The 26,391-nt window shown below is 42.8% G+C and overlaps 1 protein-coding gene across 1 annotated transcript; it reads right to left on the bottom strand.

Annotated features, from left to right (window-relative positions):
• Positions 1 to 9,459: 9,459 nt before the first annotated feature.
• Eif5a2 (eukaryotic translation initiation factor 5A2) lies at positions 9,460 to 25,044 on the bottom strand. The gene is made up of 5 exons (XM_036190824.1): positions 24,896 to 25,044; positions 24,114 to 24,314; positions 23,504 to 23,608; positions 14,440 to 14,571; positions 9,460 to 13,766 (listed from the first exon to the last, which is right to left on the bottom strand). The coding sequence occupies exons 2-5, from the start codon at positions 24,276 to 24,278 to the stop codon at positions 13,707 to 13,709; spliced, it is 462 nt and encodes a 153-aa protein (XP_036046717.1). The 5' UTR covers positions 24,279 to 24,314; positions 24,896 to 25,044; the 3' UTR covers positions 9,460 to 13,706.
• Between the last annotated feature and the right edge of the window lie 1,347 nt (positions 25,045 to 26,391).

Genomic DNA, 26,391 nt, shown 5'->3' with positions numbered 1-26,391 from the left:
TGTGCAGTCCCAGCTACTTGAAAATAAGTTGTTATATGACAAGCACCTCCTCCTCTTTTGTTTTTGAGACAGGGTCTCTTGCTCACTGTCATGGGAGCATGAAGACCAGGTTGGGTTTAAACTGACAGGCATCTTCCAGCCTCTGCTTCATATGTGCTGGGATCAAAGGTGTGCACTACCATACCTGGTGGACAGATATATTTCTAACAAATTATAAACTTAACTTATTGGATTTACTTGATATTAGTTTCTGAATAGCTGGATCAGTTAAAAACAACACAGGATATTGTAGATTAAGTTTATTATTATATATTATATATATTACATATTATTATATGGTCACCTAAAATACCTAAAACATGATGTTATAAATGACTTGTAATGTACAGTTAGGCTGATGGCAAAGTAAATGAATATTTTGGAGGCCAAAAGGCAAACTATGGTCATACATATTTAGAGTATGAATTAGCTCTGCCAAGATAGAATTGAAAATCTGAAACTACAGTTAATGTGTTCTTGGATTGATGCCAGGGAGAAGAAAAAATACTCTCTGGAGAAACGCACCTTTGGTCTAGTCAGGAAGAATTTCCTGAGTTAAGCTTCCAGAAATATGAGCTGGCAACTTTTTTTTTTTAATAATCATTGATTTTTTTTTATTAAGAAATGTTTCATTCATTTTATATACTAACCACAGATCCTCCTCTCTTCTCTCCTCCCACCTCCTCCATCCTTTCCCTCCAATCCATCCCCCATTCCCTCCTCCAAAAAGGTAAGGCTGACCTCCCATGGAGGTAAGCAGAGCCTGGTACATTTAAGCAGGTCCAAGCCCCTCCCCCTGCATCAAGGCTGTTCAAGGTGTCCCACCAAGGGCTCCAAAAAGCCAGCTCATGCACCAGGATGGATCCTGATCCTACTGCCAGCCCCCACCCCCATCCAAGCAGATCAAGCTACACAACTGTCTTGCTTATGCAGAGGGCCTATAGCCCAGTCCCGTGGAGGCTCCACAGGTGTTGGTCTAAATTTCATGAGTTCCCATTAGTTTGGTTTGGTTGTCTCTGTAGGTTCTCCCATCATGATCTTGATGCCCTTGCTCATAGAATACCTCTTCTCTCTCTTTGACTGAACTCCTGGAGCTTGGCCTGGTGCTTGGCTGTGGATCTCTGCATCTGCTTCCATAAGTTACTGAATGAAGTCTCTATGATGACAGGGTATTCACTGATCTGATTACTGGGGTAAGGAGCTGGTAACTTTTTAAATCAATAAGTACATAGAAAAACAATCACTGTGAATAAAGATCAGTCACCCATATAAAATCAGATCACAGAGCCTGTATATATTGGAAAAATCCGGAACATAAAATAAGTATTTTCTATATGATTACGAGCTAAGTGTATCTCAAAATATGAGGGAACCAGGGACAATTAAATTTTGTCAGCATTTAAAACATAAACCACAAGAAGAATTTATTGTGCTTAAATATACAAAGGCTGAATTATAAAGAATTGTAAAAAGTTATGCTAAAGAGGAGGCTAGACACAGCTGAAGAGAAGATTAAGAAATCAGCAACTAAACGTCAGCAGACCATTAAGGAAAAGAAGCTGGGCTGGTGAGTGCTAGCGGGAACTCAGGAGGCTGTAGCAGGGTTGCTCAGTTCCTGGAGCTTGAGATTAGCAGAAAACATTGTAAGACTTTGAAGAAAATGAACAACAACAGAGAAAAAGGAAGGAGAGAAATGACAGAGAAGGGTGGGGACAGAGTAGAAGGAAGGAGGGATGGGGACTGAGTAGAAGGAGGGAGGGATGGGACTGAGTAGAAGGAGGGAGGGATGGGGACTGAGTAGAAGGAGGGATGGGGACTGAGTAGAAGGAAGGAGGGATGGGGACTGAGTAGAAGGAGGGAGGGATGGGACTGAGTAGAAGGAGGGAGGGATGGGGACTGAGTAGAAGGAGGGATGGGACTGAGTAGAAGGAGGGATGGGGACTGAGTAGAAGGAGGGAGGGATGGGGACTGAGTAGAAGGTCAAGCAGGTAAAAGTGCTTCTTTGCAAGCCTGTTGAGCAGGTCAATTCGAGAGCCTATGGTGAAAGGAGAGAGCATACTCCCCAACTCTATCCTCTGACCCCCACTTACATGTGGTAGCAGGCACACATGTAGCACTACACATTACACACACTCACACACACACACACACACACAGACACACACACACACAGAGACACACACACATCAGTAATAAAATGAAGTTGGAAAAAAGAAGGGAGGAAGGAAGCAAAGCAACATGGAAGGACATTGTAGAAACAGAACAGATTGAAGACAAGGATGCCTCCTGTCTCTAAATGGCACTAGCTGGGAGTTCCAGTCAGATGTAGCAGAGATAATGGGAAAAGACAGAGAAATGGTTGAATTCTAGATTCAGGAAGCCCAGAAATCCCAAGTGGAACAATTTAAGAGAGATAGTCCTCCATCTACACTTTAGTGAGCCTTCAAGACACAAAAGCACAATTATTTCCAAGGACTCCAGACAGGGAAAATCCAAACTATCCACTAGAGGACCTGCTACCCTCCTGCAGTAACAAAGGCCACAAAGTGACAGCTATCAGAAGAAAACTTGCAGATGCACTTAAGACATTTTCAGACCACCACTGTCCATGCTTCTGACCCACGTATCTGAAAGACAGACTTCAGCACAGTTATCTTATGGAAAATATGATAAAGTAGATGAAAAATTTCCAGGAAAACACAACCTACCAGAAACTTCCATGAGAACAAACAGAATACGTGTAGCTTGGTGTCCTTGTGGGACTCCCAAGAGTGGGAAAAGGGGCTAATACTTCTGTCTGCTTGTGGGACCCTTTTCTCCTACTGGGTTGGCTCCTCCAGTCTTGATATGAGGTATGTGCCTAGTCTTATTGTGACTTGTTAGGCCATGTTCTGTGGACATCCCTGGGAGGCCTGCTCATTTCTGAGGGGAAGCAGAGGAGGAGAGAATCTAGGGGAGAGGAGGCATATGTGTGCGGAGATGGGAGGAGAGGAGGGAGGGAGCTGCAGTCTGGATGGAATGTATGAGAGAAGAATAAAAGAAGAAACATACACTATCTGAATATTGTATCTGCATCTCTTAAATGGATTCACTGTGTAAATAAAACTTCCCTACAAGAAAAACAGTCAAATAGCTTCACTGGTTACTTTACCAAGCATTTGAGGAAGGAATAATGGCAGTTACATCAGCTTTGTGTTCAAGCTCACATTTGTCAGTTTTTTGTTTTCCAGAAAAGAGGCTCATGTGGCCAGTTTCCTGCCCTCCAGGGGTAGATGCCGCCCTTAAGGAGGTAGCCCGTGTGCTTTCAGGCTGCCAGTGTGAGGTCTGGCGGGAAGTATGAGCTCCCATGAGTACTCCATGTTTCGTGTCCCAGAAACCTTTAGGTAGAAGTGAGTAGTGTGCAGGGCAGTCCTGGGGAGCTACATTTTTGCAGCTCAGAAGTGCATTCTGCATGACTGTGCCTTGCTTGTCCCTAGGGATTGCTATTTGCTTCTGCTGTCTACCAGCTCCTAACTTCTGTTACCTTAGATTATTCCTAAGTAAACCAACTACAGATGCTAATTGGCAATGGCAGGAATTTCATACAAACTTCCAGATAACAAACGAATTAGGAGCTGACAAAGAGGGGTCAGTTAAGAACACTTGCTTTGCAAACACCTGCTACACACCCACCCACACATGCCATTCTCACAGGTAAATTATTAGTAAACCTTACAGCATGCAGCAAACCGGGCATTATGTTATATTGTGATGTGTGATTTAGATAATTGTACAAAGTTTAACAAAATCTATGCAAAAATGGTCAGAATTGGTACATAAGTTTGTTAAGAATGCTGGATACAAAATTCATATACAAAACCATATCGCTGTAACAGCAATAAATTAGAAAATGGAATTTGAAGAAGGCATCATCTTTAACAGCACAAAATATGCAAACACCCAAGGGAAAGGCATCAAAAGAGATACAGGATTTGTATGAAGAAAGTGTAAAATTTAATGGAGAGAAACTGGATAAAGGAGATCGATTAAAAACAATGCTCACTGAATTGTCGTGGACATAGATGGTACCCCCTCCTGACTTTTGTGTCTGTGGGGGCCACAATCAACCAGGAACTACTGGTTCCACCCAGGCCTGAATCAGCGATGGACTCAGACGGTGCCCTCCCCGCCTCTGGAGCTTTGTACCACGCACCACAAATACTGCCCAAGGTGTCTAGGCCTAGCCACAGGAGAGAGAAACGGCAACAACTCCATGAATGCCATCCCTTATGGCTGGGGCGGGCAATACTCAACCCAGCGCCACTGTGAACCCAACCAAGAGCCCTGGCACTGGGCAGCTGGACATCGTTGTGGACATGTCCACTAAGAACTGTGCCATGCCTGGGGCCGTGCTGATCTGGGTAGCCAATGCTACCACCTGGAGCAGTGGAGACATCCGGGTACAGGCTGCTGCCTAGGGCCATGTCTGGGTCCATGGCCCTGCAGAGGCCTGGGTCTAGGGTAGTGTCCATGACTCCAGTTGCCACCAAGGGCTCTGCGGATGCTGGGGGTCTGGGCAGCCACCTGGGACCATGTGGATGCCCTTGGGCCATTCTACTGCTGGGGCCGTATGGATTTGAGGAGCCTATGCTGCTACCAGGGTGTGGTGGTGTCTGGCCGGAGCTGCTGCCTACGGTTATGTCTGCTTCAGCTGGAGTCTGAAGTCATGTCCATGGCCTGTATTAGCACGGGGGTGGGGGGTGGGGGGGGTGGGGGGTGGGGGGGGTGGGGGTGGGGGGGGGGGGGGACTGGACTATGTTGTGCTGAGCCGACCCTGCCCTTCACTAGCCCTAGGATGGCTGGTCCTGCAGCAGGCAAGCTGACCCTTTCCCTCAGGAGAGAGCTGGCCCGCCACACTCTGGAAAGATGGCCCCACCCCTCACCATAGGTATGCACCTCATCTGAGAAGCACACTGGAGTTGACCCTGGGGTCAGGACGCAGGTGAGCCAACACTGAGGGCATGAGAGCAACAGAGCTGATCCCACCCCTTTCATCTGCCATGCAACGGCGTGGGTAAGGGAAAGATGCCACCTCCCTCTGACAGGTAAGAGAGTTGGCCCCTGGGGTCATGAGTGAGAGAACTAGCCTATGCCCTACATAGGAGAACAGGCCCTGCACCCTGCCTGGGCAACACTAGAGTACTAGAGCTGAACCATTTGTCAGGATATCAGGGGAGCCAGCGCTGAGGGTGTGAGAGCAGGAGAGATGACCCAGCTCCACCTTGTATGCCCCCTACAGCAATCAGGAGAGAGGGCCCTGCCCATCTCCTGTGCAAAACAGTAGAGCTGGCCCTGTTGATATGAATGAGGGAACCCAGATCTGAAGGCTGGAGAGCAGGACTGGCCCCACTCCTTGAGGTAGGCTCCATTGGGTGAGCTAGCCGAGGCAGTGCTGAAGAGCTCACCTGGGTAGTGAGGATGAGGAGAAAGCTAGTGCGTTGACCAACCCAGCTACCACCCAGGTCCAGAACAAGGGCTATGAGTTAGCCCACCCCAACATCCACCGAATTTATAAACTGTTGGAGCATATGAAAGGGACAAACTTACAGATCCCAAATAGCAGGAGCTCCATGACACAGGACAACAGGCTATTTAAGAGGAGCCCCAGTGAGAGCCCATTATTGGTGGTGTTACAAAAACCAGAGGCCTTGAGCCAGACCATTTTGACTTGTGGTCATGAACAGTAAAGATGAACAGACTAAAGGGTGAACTGTGTGTCTTTTTTTTTTTTTTTTTTTTTTTTTTGAGACAGGGTTCTCTGTGTAGCTTTGTGCCTTTCCTTGTAACTCTGTAGCCCAGGCTGGCCTCAAACTCACAGAAATCTGCCTGCCTTTGACTCCCAAGTGCCGGGATTAAAGGCGTGTGCCACCACCGCCCAGCTTGAACTGTGTGTCTTACAGGCCACACTGCAGCTTCCACTACAAGATTCCTCTTTTTTTTTTTTTTAATTTTGGTTTTGTTTTGGGAGGAGGTTGCAATAGCAGAGGGTGGATTTGAAGGGACAGGGAGATAAGTGGGATAGGCTACATGATGTGAAATCCACAAAGAATCAATAAAATTAAAAAAGAATTCAATGCTCGTTCAAGGATTAAAAGTCCAATACAGTAAAGCCAGTTCTCCAGAACTGTGGACTAAGTGATCTCAAGCAACAGCTTCCTATGCTCATCACCCACTTTCTCGACAGACCGATTCAAGTTTGCACGGAAGCACAAAGCAGAGTAGAGAAGAGGGATTTGAGGAAAAATAAAGGACTTTTCCACGAAATTGAGCATTTGAGTTGTAACAGTAGGGTAGTGCTTTGTGGTTAGATATGTGACTCAGAGAGTTTCCAGACGAGTATGTGTGTGCCTGACATTTATGGTGAAAGCAGTTCTCAACAGTGGGAAAAAGAATCCTTACAGCCCTCAGTACTTCTCATGGTAAAGATACGTACATCTGCAAAACACAGGTCTTGTTGGTCAACAGAAAACATTAAGGCCACACTACTATCTGTACTGGAAAGATAAGGTGCTTATAAATATGTATAAGCAATCTAATAAATACTAATAAATGCATGTGTGTGGATACGTATTTTGCTCCATGAAACACTGCTATGAAGGTAGGCAGGAGAGCTCTGAACAGGGCCTTCATTGTGATCCATCTGTGTTTCTGTATCAGCCTTTCTGCTTCATGTTTCTGTATTGTGAGCTATGAAATTGCACATGCATGCCAAGGCATACAGAGACAACTTGTGGGTTGACTCCTTTACCGTATGGGTCTTGGAGTCCAAGTCAGTTCACTAAGCTTAGTGGCATTAGGCTACTGAGTTGTCACACCATGCCTCTTTGTTTTCTTTAAATTATCTGTTGCTTTTTTTCATGTACTTATGACTGGCCTGGAACTTGCTATGTAGACCAGCCGGGTGATTTTTTTTAACTAGAAATTTCCTTGGACTTCTCCAACTCACTTGTTCCTGCTTTTGTCTTTGCTATTTCCTTCTGGTTTGTTGGCTACTGTTAGATTCAGGAATAAACTCACTCATGTTCATGGTTCTATTTTGATTGATACAGACATTAATGTGATGAATTTTTCTGGTGCTACATCATTAGAGATTCTGAAATATAACGCTTCATTATCTTTGAGAAACTCTTTATAGACTTTCCTTTTATTGTATAGTAGGTTTCAAATTTTCCAGGCAGAAATGCCTTGTTTTTCCAGTTTTGTTTTTAATTTTACTTGGAATTGGTTTCACAATGCAAGCTGCATGTGAGAGACAAGATCTTGCTATATAGCTCAGGGTGGTCTCGTACCCACCATCCTCTTGCCTTAGACTCAGGAGCACTGGGGTTACAGTGGTAGCCCCCCTGGTCCACCTAATTTTAAAATCTCTATAGAATCTTATCATTTTGTGTTATCAATATCTCAACACTAATATTTTGTTTGTCAAAGTTCCATATACTTTTGAAGGAAAGGTATTTCTCTAATTCAGGATGCTAGTGATATGTGTGTGCCTATACATAAATGAAAATGGTAGCACTGACCATTAAAGTATGCACATAATTGAGAACAAAAAAGACCGGTGTACTATGAATGTTGCTTAAACATATGCCCATTCTTCCTCTGGGAATGTGTTGGGATCTGATGGTAACAAAGCTTGCCAAGTATTTTGGGCTTTCCTGAACTTAGGACACATGTCACTTGAGTATTGGGAACCATTTCTGGGAGTGGCCAGAATATTATTTTGATTACATTTAGAAAGAACTCCCAGGATACAGATAAGACCTTGCTAGTTAGCCTTCTGAGACAATGCACAGCCATTGATTGTAGTTACAAATGTCTGCTGAATGTAATGTGGGATTAGATGTTTTAATTTCCTAGGGAGCATGGCCTCATGACCTTAACATGTGGTGATTCTACAGATGGTTCCCCATTTGGATGTCTAACATGAGGGAGCAGAGAGACACTAAGACTATGACACATAATCTATAATCAACCCTTTTCATTTTTCCCCCTCTGCCATATACTTCTGGGAAACTGGGATCTTAGTATCTGCAGGTAAGACCAAAGCGTGGGGACAGAGGATGGAAGCCTAACTGGGTATTTCTTTAACTGTCTAACTCTGGCTTGTAGACCTGGAAGGCTAAGGTTATTAGTAATAACGATCATATACACAAGGTGGTAACTGCTATGGTAACCTGGCATGGCTCATCGTGCCAGAGAAAGTACATGAATGAGAGAAAGCACTGAGCTACTTATAGTCAACCTGGTCACATGGTTCAGAGTGAGAACTGGAAGGATGGAGGGTTCCATTCAAGGACTCATCACTCCACTTAGGCCACTGGCAAACCCAGCTGGCAGGGAAGGGACATGGGGGTCCTGGGACATTGGGGGTGACTGGACCGTTAACCCCTTTGGCACCTAATGTTCTGGAAGGATGTAGAGAATGGGCAGGAAGATAGCAAGATATTTTCCATTTCCTGTTGAACCCTGCACCAAGTAACTACTTTACATACTTAAAAAAAATGAATGGCCACATGTGGTGCTGGTGTAATCCCAGCATTCAGAAATTGGAGGAAGGAGGACCCAAAATTCAAGTTAATCTGGGCTATACCAGGAAACCCCATACCAAACCAAACCAAACCAAACAAAACCCCAAAAACCCCTAAACAAACAAAAATTCAAACCAAACAAAAACAATTTTAGTTTTATACATATATTTGTAATGAAATATTTGATGGTTTGACACGTACACATAAGACACACCAACCACTCTCACTCCTGTGTCCTGACCCTACCCTACACCCTTTCCTAATGTTTACCTTTCTTTACTGAGTTTAACCAGGACCATCACACTGACTATGGGTTTAGAGCCTGGAGTTGGAGCCTAGTGGGCTCAGCAGTGGGCCCAAGAGTAGACAATGATTTTCCCTCTGCTGGGAACTAATAGCCAGTGCAGTTCAGTAGTGAAGAGGAGGCCTGTGAGCACTTCTCCCATGACTGACAGCTGAATGGGTCAGGTCTGTGTGGGCTCAGTGCAGGTGCTCACAGCTGTGAGTTCATGATTGCAACCACTGTATCAAATCTACAGGATGGCTCTTCATTGTCTGTGTCAGGGTCTTGCTATCTAGCCCAGGTTGGCCTTAAACTCAGGATTACCCTCCTGCTACAACTTCTGGTGCACTACCATGCCTGGCTAGCAAAGAGTTTCAGAACTTAAAAGGAAGACAAGGTTACCTATCCTGGAACTCAAAGTTAGGGATTATTATTCTTAGCCATAAAGGTATACACCACAAGTAGAACCTAGCACATGAGACAATAAAAATGGAAGGCTTTCTTTAGAAGTTCTATACACAGTGAATACAATTGTGTAGTATAAAAATATTTTAAGAATGTACACATATAGGAATTGTGCACTCTTAAGTTTATTTTCATTTAATATAACATGAAGTTAACAGACATATATTTTAAGGTAATAAAATGTTATCATTAATAAGATTCTGCATTTTAAAGGGTATTTTAGTATAGCTGTAGATTTAACATTCAAAGTTTACTCATTTTTAAAATGTAAAACACACAATTATAATATCCAGATCTTACAATTTTAGTTCTAACCAAAAAGTTTACAAGTAAATTCAACGAGTATCCTATATTTCAGACAAAAACAACAACAACAACAACAAAAAACCACGGCTAACAAAGTGCCAATGGATTAGACAACGTCATCTGATCTGTTTTCTTCTGGGAGGAGGATAAAGTCCATGATAACATATAACTAGTCATTTCAAGTCGTGGTTTAGAACCAGTCATTTGAAGTACACTTCATAATAGCAGTGAGTGCTATAGATTAACCATGATGACGAATCAGCTTATGAGTACAGCTATGCTCTTTAATAGGTTCTTCAGTCACTGCTGAATAGTTTAGTATCCAGTATTTTTAAAAGTACAGTTTCAAACTAAGATGAACCAAATCCCACCAACATCAAGAAATGGTTTCTAAGAACTTCATATAAATAATCTCCCTTGTTACTTAATAGGGTCAGATCTGTTTTAAGATGTGAACAGTAGTGATGGAAAAACTTGGCAATAAGTGTTTCCAGCAGGTGATGGCTTGTGTGCACTGCCCTAAAATGTGCCCCACATGAAGGAGACAGATTATCAAATGTTTACAGCTCTCTTCGGGCACTTGACCTCACTGGGTAGTTATGTTGGTGTTTGAGCGTTTAGTTAATAGACAAATTAAATTACATAGTGACTCCAAACTGTGTTCCCACAGAACATCTGTGCTCCATTGCTAAATTCCAATGTTCCCTGTACAATCAAATAATAATGCTGTTTGTCCAATTCAGAGAACACATTTCATAGATTTAAGTTAATAGATTCAATTTTAAGATTTTTCTACCACAGATTAAAAAAAAAATCTTTGTTGCCTATTACTCATCAGAATGCTAAGAGAGACAAAGGCTTGAGAACTAGGAAACATTATACCTGAACACTACAAGATTTGAAGGTTCGTCGGCACAATAGACTGTCATGGAAATATGCTTTGATAGCTTTGCTTCCATACTAGAGATTTGCATTTCCTCATAGCAAATATGAATTCAATATGTAAACATTTTAAGATACCCAAAGAGTTAGGGATTTCACGTCTGTTCTTGAATGTGTCTGAGACCCACTGCATCAATGTCTGGCTCCAAAACCCTCTTTTGGGTCCATGCCAAAAGGATACTAACAGATATATCACCAAAGACAATATTTCAAGGCAAGACCACTGGGAAGATCCCAGTACAACTCCTACTCATGCTCCCATTTTTCTTAAATACTTACCATATAGCTTAACTATGTTATACAAGAATTTCTGTTTATATGTATTACAGTATTATGACAAGAAAAACCTGCAATCTGTTTGTAGACAGCTAGCTTTAAAATAACGGCACAAACAGCCCTGAGAACAATGCATCCAAATTCCAGCTCAACTAGAAACAATCTAATTGGGAAACCTTAGAAGTATAACATCAAATTCTGGAAAACTTATTAAAAAAAACCCAACATTTGAGGCACTACAGACTACAGTACTTTAATAGTTGGAAGGACTTTGAGAAAAGAACAGAGCTAAGTGTGTTTATACACACACACACACCATGCGGTAATGAAAAGCATGTGCCCCCAAATATTCTAAATGTCATATTGCAGTATCTTCTGCTAAAGATATCACGTCTGGCCTCAAGAGTTTTGGTCACTGATATAAAGCACTGGCATAGAAATCTGTACTACAAAGGGGAACAGAGTCAAGAGCTTGGTTGGTAAGCAAGTGACTGGCAGCCCCCCAGGGCATCATGGATTAGAAGGCCAAGGCAAGGCCCAAGCGTCAGAGGGCAAAGGACTGTACAAGTGTAACAAAATCTTCACAGTAGAAATAAAGTCTGTTGTTTTAGAATGAAAACATTCAACCTGTTCATACTGTCTAAAGAGCAAAGAAAGACAACTGTCCAGACATGAATTTGCAGTGACATCCAATGAGTCTCCACTCTCTTCATGGTGCTTGTGAAACTGAGGTCTGCTCAGCAGTACGACAAAGACAGGGGACGACTGTTAGCATTTCTCTCATGTCCAAAGAAGCCATTCCTGGTTTATGTTGAAAATACATGTTCCTTGCTTCCCTTTACTAAATGAAATATTTTGCTCTAAGAGAAACATCTCCTGACTAATGTGAAAACAAACAGTTCTGTACCTTTAAAATCTATACATACTGGAGTATGTACACTTCACAAAGTACTTAACATGAAATACTTAGGCCTAAGTAGCTTTTGCGGTTCAAGGTATGGAGCTAGAGATACATTGCTATTCACTCTTACTCTGAAAAGGAAAATAGAGATTCATGTGAAATCTGACGAGTTAGACAGAACAGGGGCATGCTAGTCCTGAAGTAATATGAAATCAAAACACCAGCGTGGTTATTAATTGGCCAGATGACCAGGAAACAGTAGAAATAACTTTTTGGAATTTCTGTGAGTAACACACCAATCAGTACAACTAAGGTACACACAAAAACACTGGAAATCTGAAGCAGTATGTAGAACATATTTGAGAAGATTTCAGCCTAATTCCTAATTGTGCTTTGCATGGACAAAAGCTAAAAGGTCACACTAAAGTCAACTGGCTATGACTTGAATATTTCTTGTGCTTTAGAAGTCTCTTCCTGGAACTTCTCTTGAAGTATCTTCCTTCTTCTCTGGATTGGTTTGTGGAGGCTAAGACAAAATTTAAAACTGCATACAAATTAAGCAACTAAAATCTTCCCACTACTGATCAGATCAGCTGCACGTCACAGAGGTGTGTCTAGACGGGAACACAGGACTTTGCAGGTGCAGACAAGGAAGAGACCAGAGAGCCAGGGTCAGAGAATCAGGGGCTACAGGATTTTGTTCTAAGATGCACTCCAATGCGATGATTGTGATTTTGTCATAGTTCTTCACAAACCCAGAACTATGTCTATGATTCTGGACACAGTCTACATATAATCCAAATATCTAAACAGAAATGGAGGGGCATTGCCCACAACATATTTAAATAATCCAGCTCACAGAATCCTTTCCTAGTTAGATTTTACATCAGTAACAGAAGTGACAAGAGAATAAAAAATGCATATACACACACACACACACTTAAAATAAGTTAATTTTCAAATAAGGTAATACTTCTTCCATGCTTTACTTCTATTTCACTTTAGAAAAGCATAGAGACATTTAACAAATCAAGAATTCCAAAGCAACTTAAGAATTCCTAAGTATATCTAACGTTAAAAACAAATATACTTAAAAAATTGTGGGCAGGGTTGGGTTACCCACAAATAATGGTTGGAAATCGGGCAGAGTCCCTGTAAGGCCAGTCCTTTTGGTGCTGGGGCAGAGGCTGGGGACATAGCCAGAGGCAAAAATACAACTAGAGCTCACTCTATTTTTTATGCTGACGAAAAGGTCTTAAACGAAGCCCACCATCCCACTGCCCCCTTGGCCACTGTCCTGTCTTCCTTAGCACTTGCTCACTTGCTCAGATCTACCCAGCAGTTTTATTTCCTCTGTCAACCACAACAGGTACTAAAACCCCTATGGAGGTCTGTCACCAATTTGGCAAAGAAAAACATGATGAAGGTAATACATAGGACACCCGGCCACCGAGATAACGACATTTTTTGATGAGTTTAGTTTCAGGAAGTATGTTTGCCACACAGAGCCTGGAGCTTTGACAATTCCATTTTATAATCTATGAATTCTAGATATTGAGTCTGGAATCAGCAAAGAGCAATTCAACTTAAATGCATGAAACTTCTATACCACTCGATGCTACATTGTTGATTTAAAACCCTGATTCAGGAGTTATTTGCTCAGACAAGTGACATCTACTGAAGCTATTTTATCTGTTTCTTATGGTCACATACTGAAAACCACAGGAATGGTTATAGGAAAGATACTTATAAAATTATACATTTTGATATAATCTTTTAAAGTTGATAACTGCCTGCAAAACTAAGCCAGCACAATTTCATAACAATAGACACATAACAAAAATAAAACGTGAGGTTGCTTATGAAGGCCATAGCTTTGGGACAACTAGATCCGACCTAATGGACCTGCTGGTGCAGACGGTCCTGTCTACTTGCAGGGCTTTATGGCTACAGCGTATTCTTCACTCATGGCACACATGACAGACACCTAGAGGGGAGGCAAGCAAAGAGTCACTCAGGAGGGAATATGCAGACAAGCTGTGCTGTGTTTGTCCAATACTGTATACTTGTGGATACTTTCTTTTATGATGAACTTGTAAAGGGGTAATCCAAAGCAGTCAGCCTATCTTCAGGACAGTTTTCTAGAGTAGAATTCCTCAGATGGCAGCTCAGGACGACTTCCAAGTAAACGGGAAACACTCTATCAACAGTTACTTCATATTATACTTCTGAGTTAGAACAAGGAGTCCATCTTTCCCCTCTTACTCCATTAATTCCTTAAACTCATAGGTAGATCTAAAATAAGTATGGAGTTCCATGTCAATCCAGAAGAAAGAAAAGCAACAAACAAAAAGCACCTCCCAAACTTGATGCTTTCTTTGGTAATAGGTCTATAAGGGTGCCATGGAAATTGCCTTATGGAGATCATTTCAACATTTCAGCATATTTTAAAGTTGTATTTCACAGCTTTTGAAATTTATTTTATATACTATTGTTGTATGTGTGAACAGATGAAAACTACTTTTATTAAAGGTGAAGAAACACACAGACAGCAAGGTGCTCATTTAATGACCCCTGGAAGCTGAAGTCTGCACCTATAGTTTTATGCTAACCTGTTCAGGGCCAGTTTAAAAAATGGCCTTGAAAGCCATTGGTCTTACCTGCACATCTTCACCTGCATTGTATTTTCCTTCTATTTCTTTGCCCAGTTCACCTTCTGGCAGCTTAAGATCCTCTCGGACTTCACCAGTTTCTGTTAGCAGGGAAAGGTAACCATCCTGAATGCATATGAGCTATTAGAAGAAATTATAAGTACATACTGATTAGATCATATCCTCTTTGTTGTAATGTTTACACAGTTCAACTGTAGCACACATTAGGGTGGATAAGAACACAGCAACACATTAACAGATTTGTGGCATTCAAAAATGCTAACATGCCTCATGCCTTTAGTCCTAACTAGCACTTGGGAGGCAGAGGCTAACCTGGTCTACATTGCAAGCTCCAGGCTAGCCAGAACTAAACAGTGAGACCTTGTTTCAAAAAGAAAAAACAGGGTAAAATGCAGGCATGTGTAATAACCCCAGAAGAGATGTGTAATTCAGTTCCCTGTACTAGCCTTTCCACTTTCTGCCTAGGTATTCATAGTTAGACGCAATACAGACAAAGCTGTTCCTAAGGAAGATGATACACTGCAGTAAACTTTTTAATAATATGTTTAGAAACCTTGCAAATCAGAAAATATAACTATTTTCTTCTAACCACATGTACATGAACATACTATATGCAAAAATTTCTGGTAGTGGACATCAAAGTTATTTTTACTTTTTTCACTATTAAAATGATGCATTTTATAATTTGATTATAAGAAAAATTAAGTGGAAATTTTTGGTCTTCAGACAACTGTTAACAGATTTTTAAAACACTTTCATACATCTGTATGTCTATACACAAACATATACATATATAAAATATACAATATACTCTATCCCCCCCCCTCTCTCTATATATATATATATTGTATTTTGATCTTATTTCCCTGTTACCATCTCTTGACCCCCTCCACTGCAGCTGATCTCAACTAGCCCCCTCTTCTATTTTCAAGTCTTCTTATTTCTTGGTGAGCTATCAGGGTTGCTTATGGAAGTAAGGGTTGTTTAGAGGAGCTCACTGGCACTATACCACTGAAGGAGAGGTCTCTCCCTCCACTCGGATCCACTGACTGTCTGTAGACCCTCAGGGAGGGATGGTGACAGACTCTTAACATTACCTTCTCTTACAGTTGTAATCTAACCTGTAAAAAGCACACTTTTTGATATAATGTTTTAAAAATATCTTTCTAATTATGTGTAGCTGTGCATGTGTGCATCTGTGTGTGAAAAACAGCAAGTCCCCACCATCAGTATGCCTACAATTCCAAGACACTTTGCAAAAACCACTCATCTGGACTATCAGCTACTAACATACATACGTGTGTGTGTGTGTGTGTGTGTGTGTGTGTGTGTGTGTGTGTGTGTGTGTAATGGGACATGGGCCCTGACACCTGTAACCAGCTCTATGATATAAGCCAGCATAATATATAGGAGTTTCAAAGTGTTCCATGAACACCACTTAACAGGCTTGCTATGCATGGGAGAGTCATGAACTATAGCAGTATTTTCTTGTGGGGACCATTAGCCCATAAATAATGACACAGAGACTTCCTATTAATTATGAAATCTTGGCCTTAGCTTAGGCTTTTTCTCAAATAGCTCTTATGACTCAAGTTAACCTGCTTCTACTCATCTACCTTCTATCACATGGCTGGATTACCTCTCCTCTGCATTGTATCTCCAATTTGTTTTGCATCTTCCTGGTGTCTGCCTGCCTCTCTTCTTCCCAGACTTCTCTCTCTCCTTGGAAATCCCACCTATTCTCTCCTGCCTAGATATTAGCCATTCAGCTTTTTATTACTCCAACCACAGCAACACATCTGGACACAGTGTACAAATCTTCTCCAACAATGGACTTTTTGTCACAGAAGTGTTGGAGAAGTAGCTGGGAAAACAGTGAAGAACAAGCAGTGTGAGGCACATGCACAGAGCTTAAATCCGAGGACAGGTGCTCACATGAGGCAGACTGTGCCCTTCAGTGGCTCCTGTGGTAGAGTGCCATACTTCAGGAGGAAGAGTGCCTATTGATACCAGTGACTGAAACACAGGAGCCAGATGGTAACACTGGGGTCTCATAACTATTTACAGATATATTGTTTTAGGACTCAGAATTCATGGAACGAATTGAGGTGAAATGTATGAAGTATTTCAAGACAAAAATGTGTAACTGTAACATAAGCATGTAGTGAAGCCAAACATATGTGAGCATTAAGAAAATTATTTAAACAGTGCCCATATTTACCTAGATTCACCCCTTGTTAGCACTTAAACTATCTGTGTATATCTTTGTATGTGTGTGTGTGTAGTATGTGTACACATACTTACAGTATACAAAATACATTGCTATACATTCCTGTTTTTGCTGAATCATTTGAGAACATGTTTCACAGATCACAACTTTTCAGGCATAAATGCTTCAGTGTGTTTACCCCCAAACATGGACACACTCTTACATAACCTTTCCAAACTAATCTTTTTTTTTTTTCCCTGAGACAGGGTTTCTCTGTGTAGCTTTGCGCCTTTCCTAGAACTCACCTGGTAGCCCAGGCTGGCCTCGAACTAACAGAGATCCACCTGGCTCTGCCTCCCGTGTGCTGGGATTAAAGGCGTGCGCCACCACCGCCCAGCCCAAACTAATTTTTTACCCATCTTCAAATGTGCCGCTTGTCCGGATATTCTGATAGCAACTTACTGTGCCTGGATAACACCCTGAAGTTCTCTGCTGTTGTGTGGGCACTGTTTCTTGTAATGGAGCAGCTCAATCACCCTGCCTGTCAAGACATTGGCACTGACTTCATTTACAGAACGTCGTCGCTCAGTCTGGGTCTGCCTTGTTACCTTGTAATTCATGTGATGTATTTTTGGAAGAAACTATCTAAGTTACGTGTCCTTGGAGTACCAATCACACCAGGAGGTAAATGTACCTATCACACTAATGGAGATGCTAACCCTGACCACCTGGCTACTAGGGTGGTATCTGCAAGATCTTTATGGTCTAAATATAGTTCTTTCTCTCAAAAGAAGAAGGAAGGAAGAAGCCAATGGTGTTACTGTTAAATTCTCAAAGCCTTTAGGATTAGAACACATATAATACATGCAGTTTGTGTCCCAGACTCCTGACCAGCACCTGAGACTTACTGGCACTGAAATGTGTTGTCTTCTCTTCACTAAAAGGTCTTACTAAAATAATCAAGGGCTACTTGGGAAACCAGGTGATTTCACGTTCAGAGTGGTTAGTGTACATGGTGAACCTCATACTTAACTAGAGTATGAGGAACTATCAAGACCATGAGTTAGGCACAGTCCAAAGGGACTCAGGAATTAGTGTGACTAAGCTCACTTTGGCCAGTAACAAAACCACCTGGAAATTAATATGGAAGACAAGATAATGTACTGAAACTCAAATATGTTGTTGTCTGAGTTCATAGTAAAGATCAGTTTATTGGTTATCTTCAGTGCATACTTGGAACAGATCATTTCAAAAACTGATAATGGGAGTGAGTGAGACAGCTCAGTGGGTAGGGAACTTGCTGCCGAGCCTGACAATTTGAGCTCAATTATTACACAGTAGAACCAACTCCCTCAAGCGTTTTTGACCTCCACAGTTCCATCATGGTGTGTGTCCCTGTGTGCACACATATATACACATGCATGTGCACATGTCTACACACACAGAATGAGGGAGAGAGGGATAGGGAGGGGGTAAAGAGAGAGAAGAAGAGAGGAGAGAGGAGAGAGGAGAGGGAGAGGTGTTTTATAAAATGTTAAAATCCCTGGTAATGAAAGGCAGAGTGATGTATTTATACTGGCTTCCTTGTATACTTGCACACATGCATGAGAATGTACTTAGGAGACGTTTGCCCTAGTCCTCAAGGTGAAACAAAGCAAGCAATGAGGAGTTTACACAGAAGTAGTCTGGCTTTCAAAGAAATGGAGGAATACAGGATCATTACTTTGTTTCCTTTAAATGAATGGAACGAGGCAATGATGACACATGTATCTAATAACATTACAGAAAAAACCTAAGATTCCCCCTGGTGTGGCGGTGCATGCCCTTAACCCCTTAATCCTCGCACCCCCACAGGCAGAGGCACGTGGACCTGCATTCATCAGGGCCCCTAGTTGGTTTCCCACACTCGTACGGATGATGCCCTATCTACCGCATGTGCATATGCAGCACTTACTGGACCTAGTGGGTGACATAATAGAGAGAGATGTGAAGCTGGGGAGAGTTGGGGGGGGCAGGCCTGGGGGTGCTGGAGGAGGGAGAGTAGATATCATCTGACTGCACTGCATTCATGTATGACATTTCCAGAGAATAAATAAAATGTTTTTCAAAGGAGTAGGAGTTGTCATATATTGGTAAGTATCAAATCCAGGTGATATGTATGTGGGATTTTGATACTCAGAAAATTCCACATTAAAAAGAAAAATACAGCCAGTGAGACAGCTCGGCAGAAAAGCATTGGCTGCAGAAGCCTGATGATTTGAGTTTGACTTCTGGAATCCACATGTGGAAGAAGAGAGCTACTACCACGGCGTGAGTGCACATACATGCACACAGAGAAATAATAACATAAAGTACGTAGGGAAAAGGATGCAGAATTCTAGAAAGAGAGAGCACTGGAATTATAAATGTTGGGGCGAGGCGCAGTGGGCTGAGAGAGGATGAGTTAATCAGAAGGGTGCAGGGGACGTCAGTGACTACAGATCCTGTCAGTGATGTGCCCAGAAAAGGAAGAGTGTAGAGGGGGATGACGGAAAGGGTGGTTGGGTTTTGTTTTTCTGCCTGTGTTTGTATTCCTAATATACAACAGATGGCAGGGAAGACTGTCACTATGAGTGCTCTTAGCCCCAGTTCCTGAATTTGGCTTCACATTCTATTTCAAAACAAGCAGCCGTCACTATGCAAGGTGAGACTTCCTTTTTCAACTTCAGCCTTCTCTCCCTGGCATCTAAAGCTACTTCCCAGAACATGCTGGTTCTGGGAAAGTGACCTCTCAAACACTACTATTATGTCACCTAAATCAGTAAGAGGAGCATCAGCTGGTGTGTCACCTGACCGACGCAGCCAGTCATTCTGTTGGGTATGCACAGGCCACATCACGTGAAGACGCATGCAAAGATGACACGATGGGGCTCAGACTCAGAGAGCACTTTCTCCCACACTGACCACGTCTCCCCCGTGAACTTATACCAATGGCTTGATGGGGAATTCTTTCTGAGTAGTTGACTGTAAAAACAGAAACTTCAGAATCATTTTTAGTGGCCATGAAAGATATGAGGGACCATGCACACAGGGCTGTGACAAATGGTGGGGGTGGAGAATCTTCTACTGTATTGATTTCTGCTGAATATGGGCAGAGTCAAGAGTTGGGTTGGAAAGTCAAGGACACTGGAAAAACTAAGCTAGAAAAATTGTTAATGACCTCTCTAAATGTAAGCAGATGGTCATTGGTGGGTGCCAGCTGTAAATGAGGCTCTTAATTAGATGAAACACTGTTACTGCTCGATACCACTTTGTGGGCCCCCGAGTACTGTTCTACAGGTTACAGTAAGATACTGTGTGCTGCTATTTTCCCTGTAAGTAGAAGCCACTGACTTAGCAATCTAACATGGCTCTTTTCATCATTATCTTTAATGATTTTGTAGCAATATATCTGCCCCTTCTCCCTAAATTCTGGTTTAGTGGTTTTCCATTCTCAGAGACACAATGCTTTCTTGAAGAACACAAGGCATTCACAGAACAGATTAAAATGATAACAAGATTTTCAAGCACAGGGAATCATCAGCATCATTATTTTCTTTATTACTATTATTTTAATTTGCAATATGGAGGCTGTGAGATGGGTCGGGGATAAAGGTGCTTGCCTACAAGTCCTTACATCCCTAGGACACACATGGTAGATGGAAAATTGTTCTCTGTCCTCCCCAAGTGTGTGCATGCAGGCACACACATACACAAAGTTAAATAAATGCAATTTGGATTTAAAAGTCATAATTCTGGCAATCCACTGATCACCTAAGGGTCTATGATATGCACTTTATATGTCGTGTACAAAGAGCTTCCCCTACGAGGAATGGTCTTCAAATGACAGAAAGGTGTAGCAAGTCCCGAAATCACTGAATTTATAGTAGAGTGTACAGTAGCACAGAAATTCTAAAACAGTGGTTCCAAAGGATAACCTAAACAAGCCATTTCCACATTTGACAATTTGGGAATTCCTCCAAAGGGCCTGAAGGCATTTTCTATTTTACACCATCACAGAGCCCCAGACAATTAAAACTTCTTTTGAGAAAACTAATGGAAATTAGCAATTCTAATCTGAGCCAATCTTGGAATGGGAGTCAGGAGACACTTTCTTGCATCCTGAATTTATTTTAAGAATACACAAATTACATCTGTAAGTATTAACATATTTCTTCTCCCATTCAACAAAAATTATTACAATGAATAGATGTACACAACCCACTTTGGCTGGCTGTCAAACTGGCACTCAAAATAGTGAATTCAGCAGATGCAAAGGAACTGCATGTAGTCAGATAATAAAGGAAGCATGGATTTAACCAAGGCACTTGGAGAGGAGAGTGAAGACCACCAGAGCATAATAAACATATTAGAAAACTCACAGAACCAAGTTCTTAACTGACTGACTAGAAGTTCCTATGCCAGGCATGGTCCCGAGTGTTCACTAACCTACTTTGCCAGGCATGGTCCTGAGTGTCCACCAAGACTCGAAACGGTCCTGTAAGAAGTTTGTTATTCACATTCCAATTTTATGATAAAAAAGAGACCAGAGAGGCCAACCAAGGTCACACAGTAATAAGTGCCAAAACAGAGACTGAGATCCAATCGACTGACACCATCCTTGACTATGCACTATGCCATGTGGACTACATACTAAGGGTATGACTAGGGAAGCAGATAATGTCTCTTGGGTGCATGCTTGAGAAGGCACCCAAATACCCCCACCACAGAACACTTCAAAGAGAATTAACGAGAATGTACAAATTGCATGACAAACAAAACAAAAGTCTGCAATGGAGACAGGGCCACAATGACTAATCTCCCCTTTGTCCTAGGCCTGTGATATGGTTGGCATTGTTATTAGACCTGTCTGCTTAACTTCTCTACACATGAAGCGAGGGGTATACTTGGACCTTACTAAACACTCACATAAAATCCGAACCAAATTCGTCCTTTTATGTTCAATTTTAAGCTTCAATGATTCATTAATTTGACCATAGCAATTATGTGAGCTGCTGGTGTCAGCTTGACGAAGTATCAACAGGTAGGAGCATAGGGAAATACCACTGAATATGATAAATACTGAGTATTCAAGACATTCACAAGACAGGATGAGAAAAGAAATCCATCTTGGCAAAAGTAAATTCTATACTTAGCCTTATTCCGACATGCTAATCTTATACACCACCACACTAAATAAACACATATGCATTTAACTGTTTACTGAGTGCCTAGTGCATACCACATCTAAAGTCAGTGAGCTAAGAACACTGGAAGGACCCAGTAGAATTTTGACCCCGAAAACATGAAGCAGAACAGAACTACTTGTTGTTTACACAGCTGCTATGGCCACACACTTCCTAAACCAGCCTTGGTTTGCAGACTGAAAGGCTACCCACTGTGAGAAGACACACTGTGAGAAAGAGTGCCTACCTAGAAGGTGCCAGCACTGGACCCACACCTGGATCTGCTTGACTCAAGTCATCACCTGCTTTGGTGTTAGAACTATGAAAATATTTCAAATTTTTGTGGACACAGAAAACGTAAGTGACACAGTGAAAGTATAAAACTGTTCACCACATTAAAACTAGAAAAATATGTTTATACATGGATAGCATCAAAGGAAGACACTGAGTAAATGAGGTGATGTGGACCTTCTTAAACCTTCTGTAATGGTGCAGAGAGACCAGCTGAAAGTTAAGGGTCAAGCTCACCCAGAGAAAATGGAAAGTTTATTTTACTCTGTGTTTGGGACAAGAACGGCTTAGTCATGATCAATCAGAGCTTCTAACATTCCAGAAGGTCGGTTAACATCAACACTCCAAACTACAAAGTGCTATCATTAGGCAGGACCTGTCTCTAGGTGTGTGTGTGTGAGAACAAATATGTAAAAATTATATTATAAAATACATATGTGATAGGTCACAGTTAGTGGATATAAATAAGTCAATTACATAGTTTTTCATTTTCTCCTTATACTCAGTGGCCATGCACTTTATATTTATGGTTTTCAAGTTACTTTCCTAGAATACCAGAATACTTTCAAAAATACCAGATTTTGACATGTAAAAGCTTGGTTAGTAGGAATATGAATTCCAGTCTTGGAAGTCTTAGGTCTGCTCATTGAAAAAAATATCACACTTAGGAAGGAGTTATCTAAACCTGAAATAGTTTACAACAGAGAGGACAGTAATTTTACTAAATATTAGATTTATTTGCAATAAGTAAATACTACATTTTAAACACTGACATTTATTTGTTTAGTGGATGTATGTATGTGGCACATGTGTTTCACAGCTCCTGTGTGCAGGTCAGAGGACACAGGAATCAGTTGTCTCCATCTGGAATTGAGCTCAGGGCCAAGCCTTGACACCAAGTGCCTTTCTGACGAAGCCACCTCACTGGTCCAATACAGTGCCTTTACAATGCCAGAGTAGAGGCTGGAGGTACAGCACAAACGGCAGGGTGCTGGCCAGAACATGCACAAGCTGGGTTTGATCCCCAACACAGCATAACAGGGCATAACCTGTAATCCCAGTACTCACAGGTAGAGTCAGGAGGATCAGAAATGTAAGGTCATCCTTGGATGACAAGTGAGTTCAAGGCCAGCCTAGGATATAGGATCCCCTATTTCAAAATTTAAAAAAAGCACAAATATTAACAAGAATAAAACAAAACACTGTTTCTCTAATCTGTAAGATAAGTGGAGTCTACTAATTGGTGAGCAAAGGACCCTGTAAAATTACTCTCAAGTCTGGTCAAACTCCTACTAAACAGGGTGTTCAACACATCTGAAACAGTATTGTTAAGGAAATCAGTACTCACTTGATAATCGTTTCTCTTAATATTTGGAACATCCATGTTGTGAGTAGAAGGACAAATATCTTCATATTTTTTGCCAGTGAAAATATCAATTCCAACAAGGTGTACCTAACACAGGGAACAAGAAACAGTTTTATCTGTCAGGTATCAGTTCATTATACTGGGCACAACCCCACCACTGATCAGAATGGATTCTTTCATCCCTTTCCAAGGTCATCTTATTTTCTTTAAAAATGTAGCAGTGGTCATAGAATTGGGGTTCAGTAAACACCTGACAGTTTCATGGAATCAAAACTCAACACACTACAAACCTCAGCACTTCAATTACAAAAGTCCACAGAAAATGAAGACCAGGTCTCTTAGAATTCTAAGAACAGGTTTGTTTCAACTGTAAATGAGATCTTTTTAATCACCAGATTCAGGAAAGTTTTAGTTTCCAGTTAATGAAACATTTTAAGGACTCAATTAAAGGAAAGCACTCAGAGTTAATAGCTGATCATTCAGAGACTAAGGGATGAAAAAAAAGTTATTTTAAATATAGAAACCTCATGATGTAGAATGAAACACAAATGATCTTATCGCTGAAGCCAAAGAACAACCTGGAAGGTCTTACCTTAGCATGACCATGCTTCCCAGTCTTGGAAGTTGACATCTCCACGATTTTGCATGGTCGTCCTTTGAGCACCACGAAGCCGTTTTTGCGCAGGGCTGAGCACTGCATAGGGTAAGTGCTGGAAGCCCCTGCATCTCCAGTAGTGAAATCAATTTCGTCTGCCATAGTGGGCTGGGGAGATGTGTGGTTTTTCTGCGGGAACTATGCAAAAAGTTTGTTTGCTTTTTAAAAAAGGGCATGTCTCATTCTGGGGGCAGGTAACAACGAGCATCCCTGGCCCATTATACTTGCATTTATAGGACACCCACTCTTGAGTGATGGATACTTTGCCATTCAGGCCTCTAAAAACTTTTCCAGCCCTTGGTGGGAGGTGAGGAGGGAAGACGCAGAGAAGCTCGCCGGGGAGTGAAGGCGACACCAGCCCTGGGCCAGCAGGTCCGATCCTCACTACCCCACCGCGAGAAGTGCCCACGACCTTCCTGCGCCAGGGCCCGGCGCTTGCACCCCATCCCTGCTGCCGGGGCCCCCGTCAGCCAGGCCGCAGGTTCAGGGAAGGCTGGGACAGAAGCCCCGGCCGGCAGCACCTGGCCCTCAGCGTGCCCAGCACCCGCAGCGGCGCCGCCCTGGCAACCCGGTCTCGGCCCAGCGGCCAAGGGCCTGCGCCCCGCGGTCCCGCGCTCGCCCGCCTTCAGGCTCCCAAGCATCTCGGCTCCTCCCCTCGCCCGGACCCCAGCGTCGTTGGCTGAAGCCCCCGCCCCGCCGGCCCGGCCCCAGGTCTTCACCTTCGGGCCCGCACCGCACGCCTTTGCTGCGTCCGCCGGTCCCTGCGGCTGCGGCGGCGCTGGCGGCCGCGGCTGGTCCAGGAGACGGGGCGGGGCCGCCACGCTTCCCACACCCGGCTCCCCGCCCCGGCCCGCCCCGCCAGGGCCCGCCCTGCCGCCGTCCACACTTCCGGGATAGGCCCGGGAGCGGCGCAGGCCCCGCCCTCAGGTCTCCCATTGGCTCGAGCCTTCCTGAGTCCCCGCCCAGTCACGTGAAGCGCGCCCTGGCAACCCCACGTGCTGCGGATTAGTGCACTTCCGGCGTGCAGGGCTAGCTGCAGTCGACCGCTTGAAGCTCCGTTGTGATACTGGGCGCCATGCATCCTCATCTTCAGTTCGGGGCCCACTTGACCTTGGGGATAGCCATCAGCCCTGGCACGCAGGTGCGTGGATGCTGTCACCCAACGGTCTTTAGAACTCTCAAGTCCTGCGGATTTTCCGAGTGTCCCGAGTGGTAGTGGAGTGAACTTTGATTCAAGCCTCTGGCACAGCTTGTAGCCTGCTTGGGCTTGGACTCCATGCTTGGAGCTCGAAGAAGAGTGCCAGGTGTGGTGTTTTTTCATGATTGCCTTGTAGGCCAGCGGAGGACCAGACATCCTGTGGTGAGGTGCTGGTGCAGCCTGGCGGGAGTCAGTCGTGTTCCCAGGGGGTGGGAAATCCTTCCGGATGTGAACTAACCCATGTGCCCAGAGACTGTCTACTCTGCCCTGCGGTCTTCCTGGCATTGGTGTGCCCTAGAATTTGGGGTTTTGCTGTTGTTTGTTGTTAAGGATTAAAGACAAAGATTCTTCAGAGGGGTGGTTCCCGTTCGGTTTCATCATAGCTGCATTTCTCTTATCATGCAGAGAATCTAGGTAATCAGCTTTTCACTCCACAAACCAGTTCATGTTGTTCAGTGACTTGGTATTGCCGTCTTGTAAGTAAACCGGGTCTCACATTCATACACATATGCAGAACGTATTTCACTTGTGTTGTTTAGACGCAATAAGTGTGCGGCTTCCATAAAGTAAACTCTGCCTCTTGTTAACATGTGAAAGAGCCAACTTAGGACCCCAGGCCATTGAGTTCCCTCTGCTTTTCCTTATGCTGCTTAACCTATCCCTATTATTATTATTGCTGCTAATATTTAAGTAAGAATTACATAGACAGTGTACTGTTTCATCCTGACTACTAATGTTTTTTTAAAAACTAAGATTAAAGTTGGAATTTATATAAAATAAGGCTTACTTTTAGTTTCATGAGTTTTGAAAAAGAAAGTCAATATATAATCACCCTCATAATCAAGATAGAGAGTACCTTCCTCATTCCAAAGTTTCCTGTGGCTTTTTGTCTTCAGCCCTGTTTCCCACCACCCCCAACCCCCACTCCCAGCCAGGCCCAGGCAGCCATCAGCCGTTACTCTTTTATCTGCATTTTGAATTATGGGAAAAGACAGGGGAAATGAAGCAATTTGCCCT

Source organism: Onychomys torridus, chromosome 6 (genome assembly GCF_903995425.1).
Source record: "Onychomys torridus chromosome 6, mOncTor1.1, whole genome shotgun sequence".
Taxonomy (NCBI): domain Eukaryota; kingdom Metazoa; phylum Chordata; class Mammalia; order Rodentia; family Cricetidae; genus Onychomys; species Onychomys torridus.
The sequence above is the reverse complement of the archived record's forward strand: the minus strand, read 5'-3'. Positions and strand labels throughout refer to the sequence as shown.

What these genes read in the sequence shown, in the direction of transcription:
- Eif5a2 (XM_036190824.1), bottom strand. Translation starts at nt 24,278, where the DNA reads ATGGCAGACGAAATTGATTTCACTACTGGAGATGCAGGGGCTTCCAGC. An exon ending in GGAAGCATGGTCATGCTAAG is followed by an intron (nt 23,609 to 24,113) that starts GTAAGACCTTCC and finishes TCCCTGTGTTAG; the next exon opens with GTACACCTTGTTGGAATTGA. An exon ending in ATGCAGGTGAAGATGTGCAG is followed by an intron (nt 13,767 to 14,439) that starts GTAAGACCAATG and finishes CCTCCCCTCTAG; the next exon opens with GTGTCTGTCATGTGTGCCAT.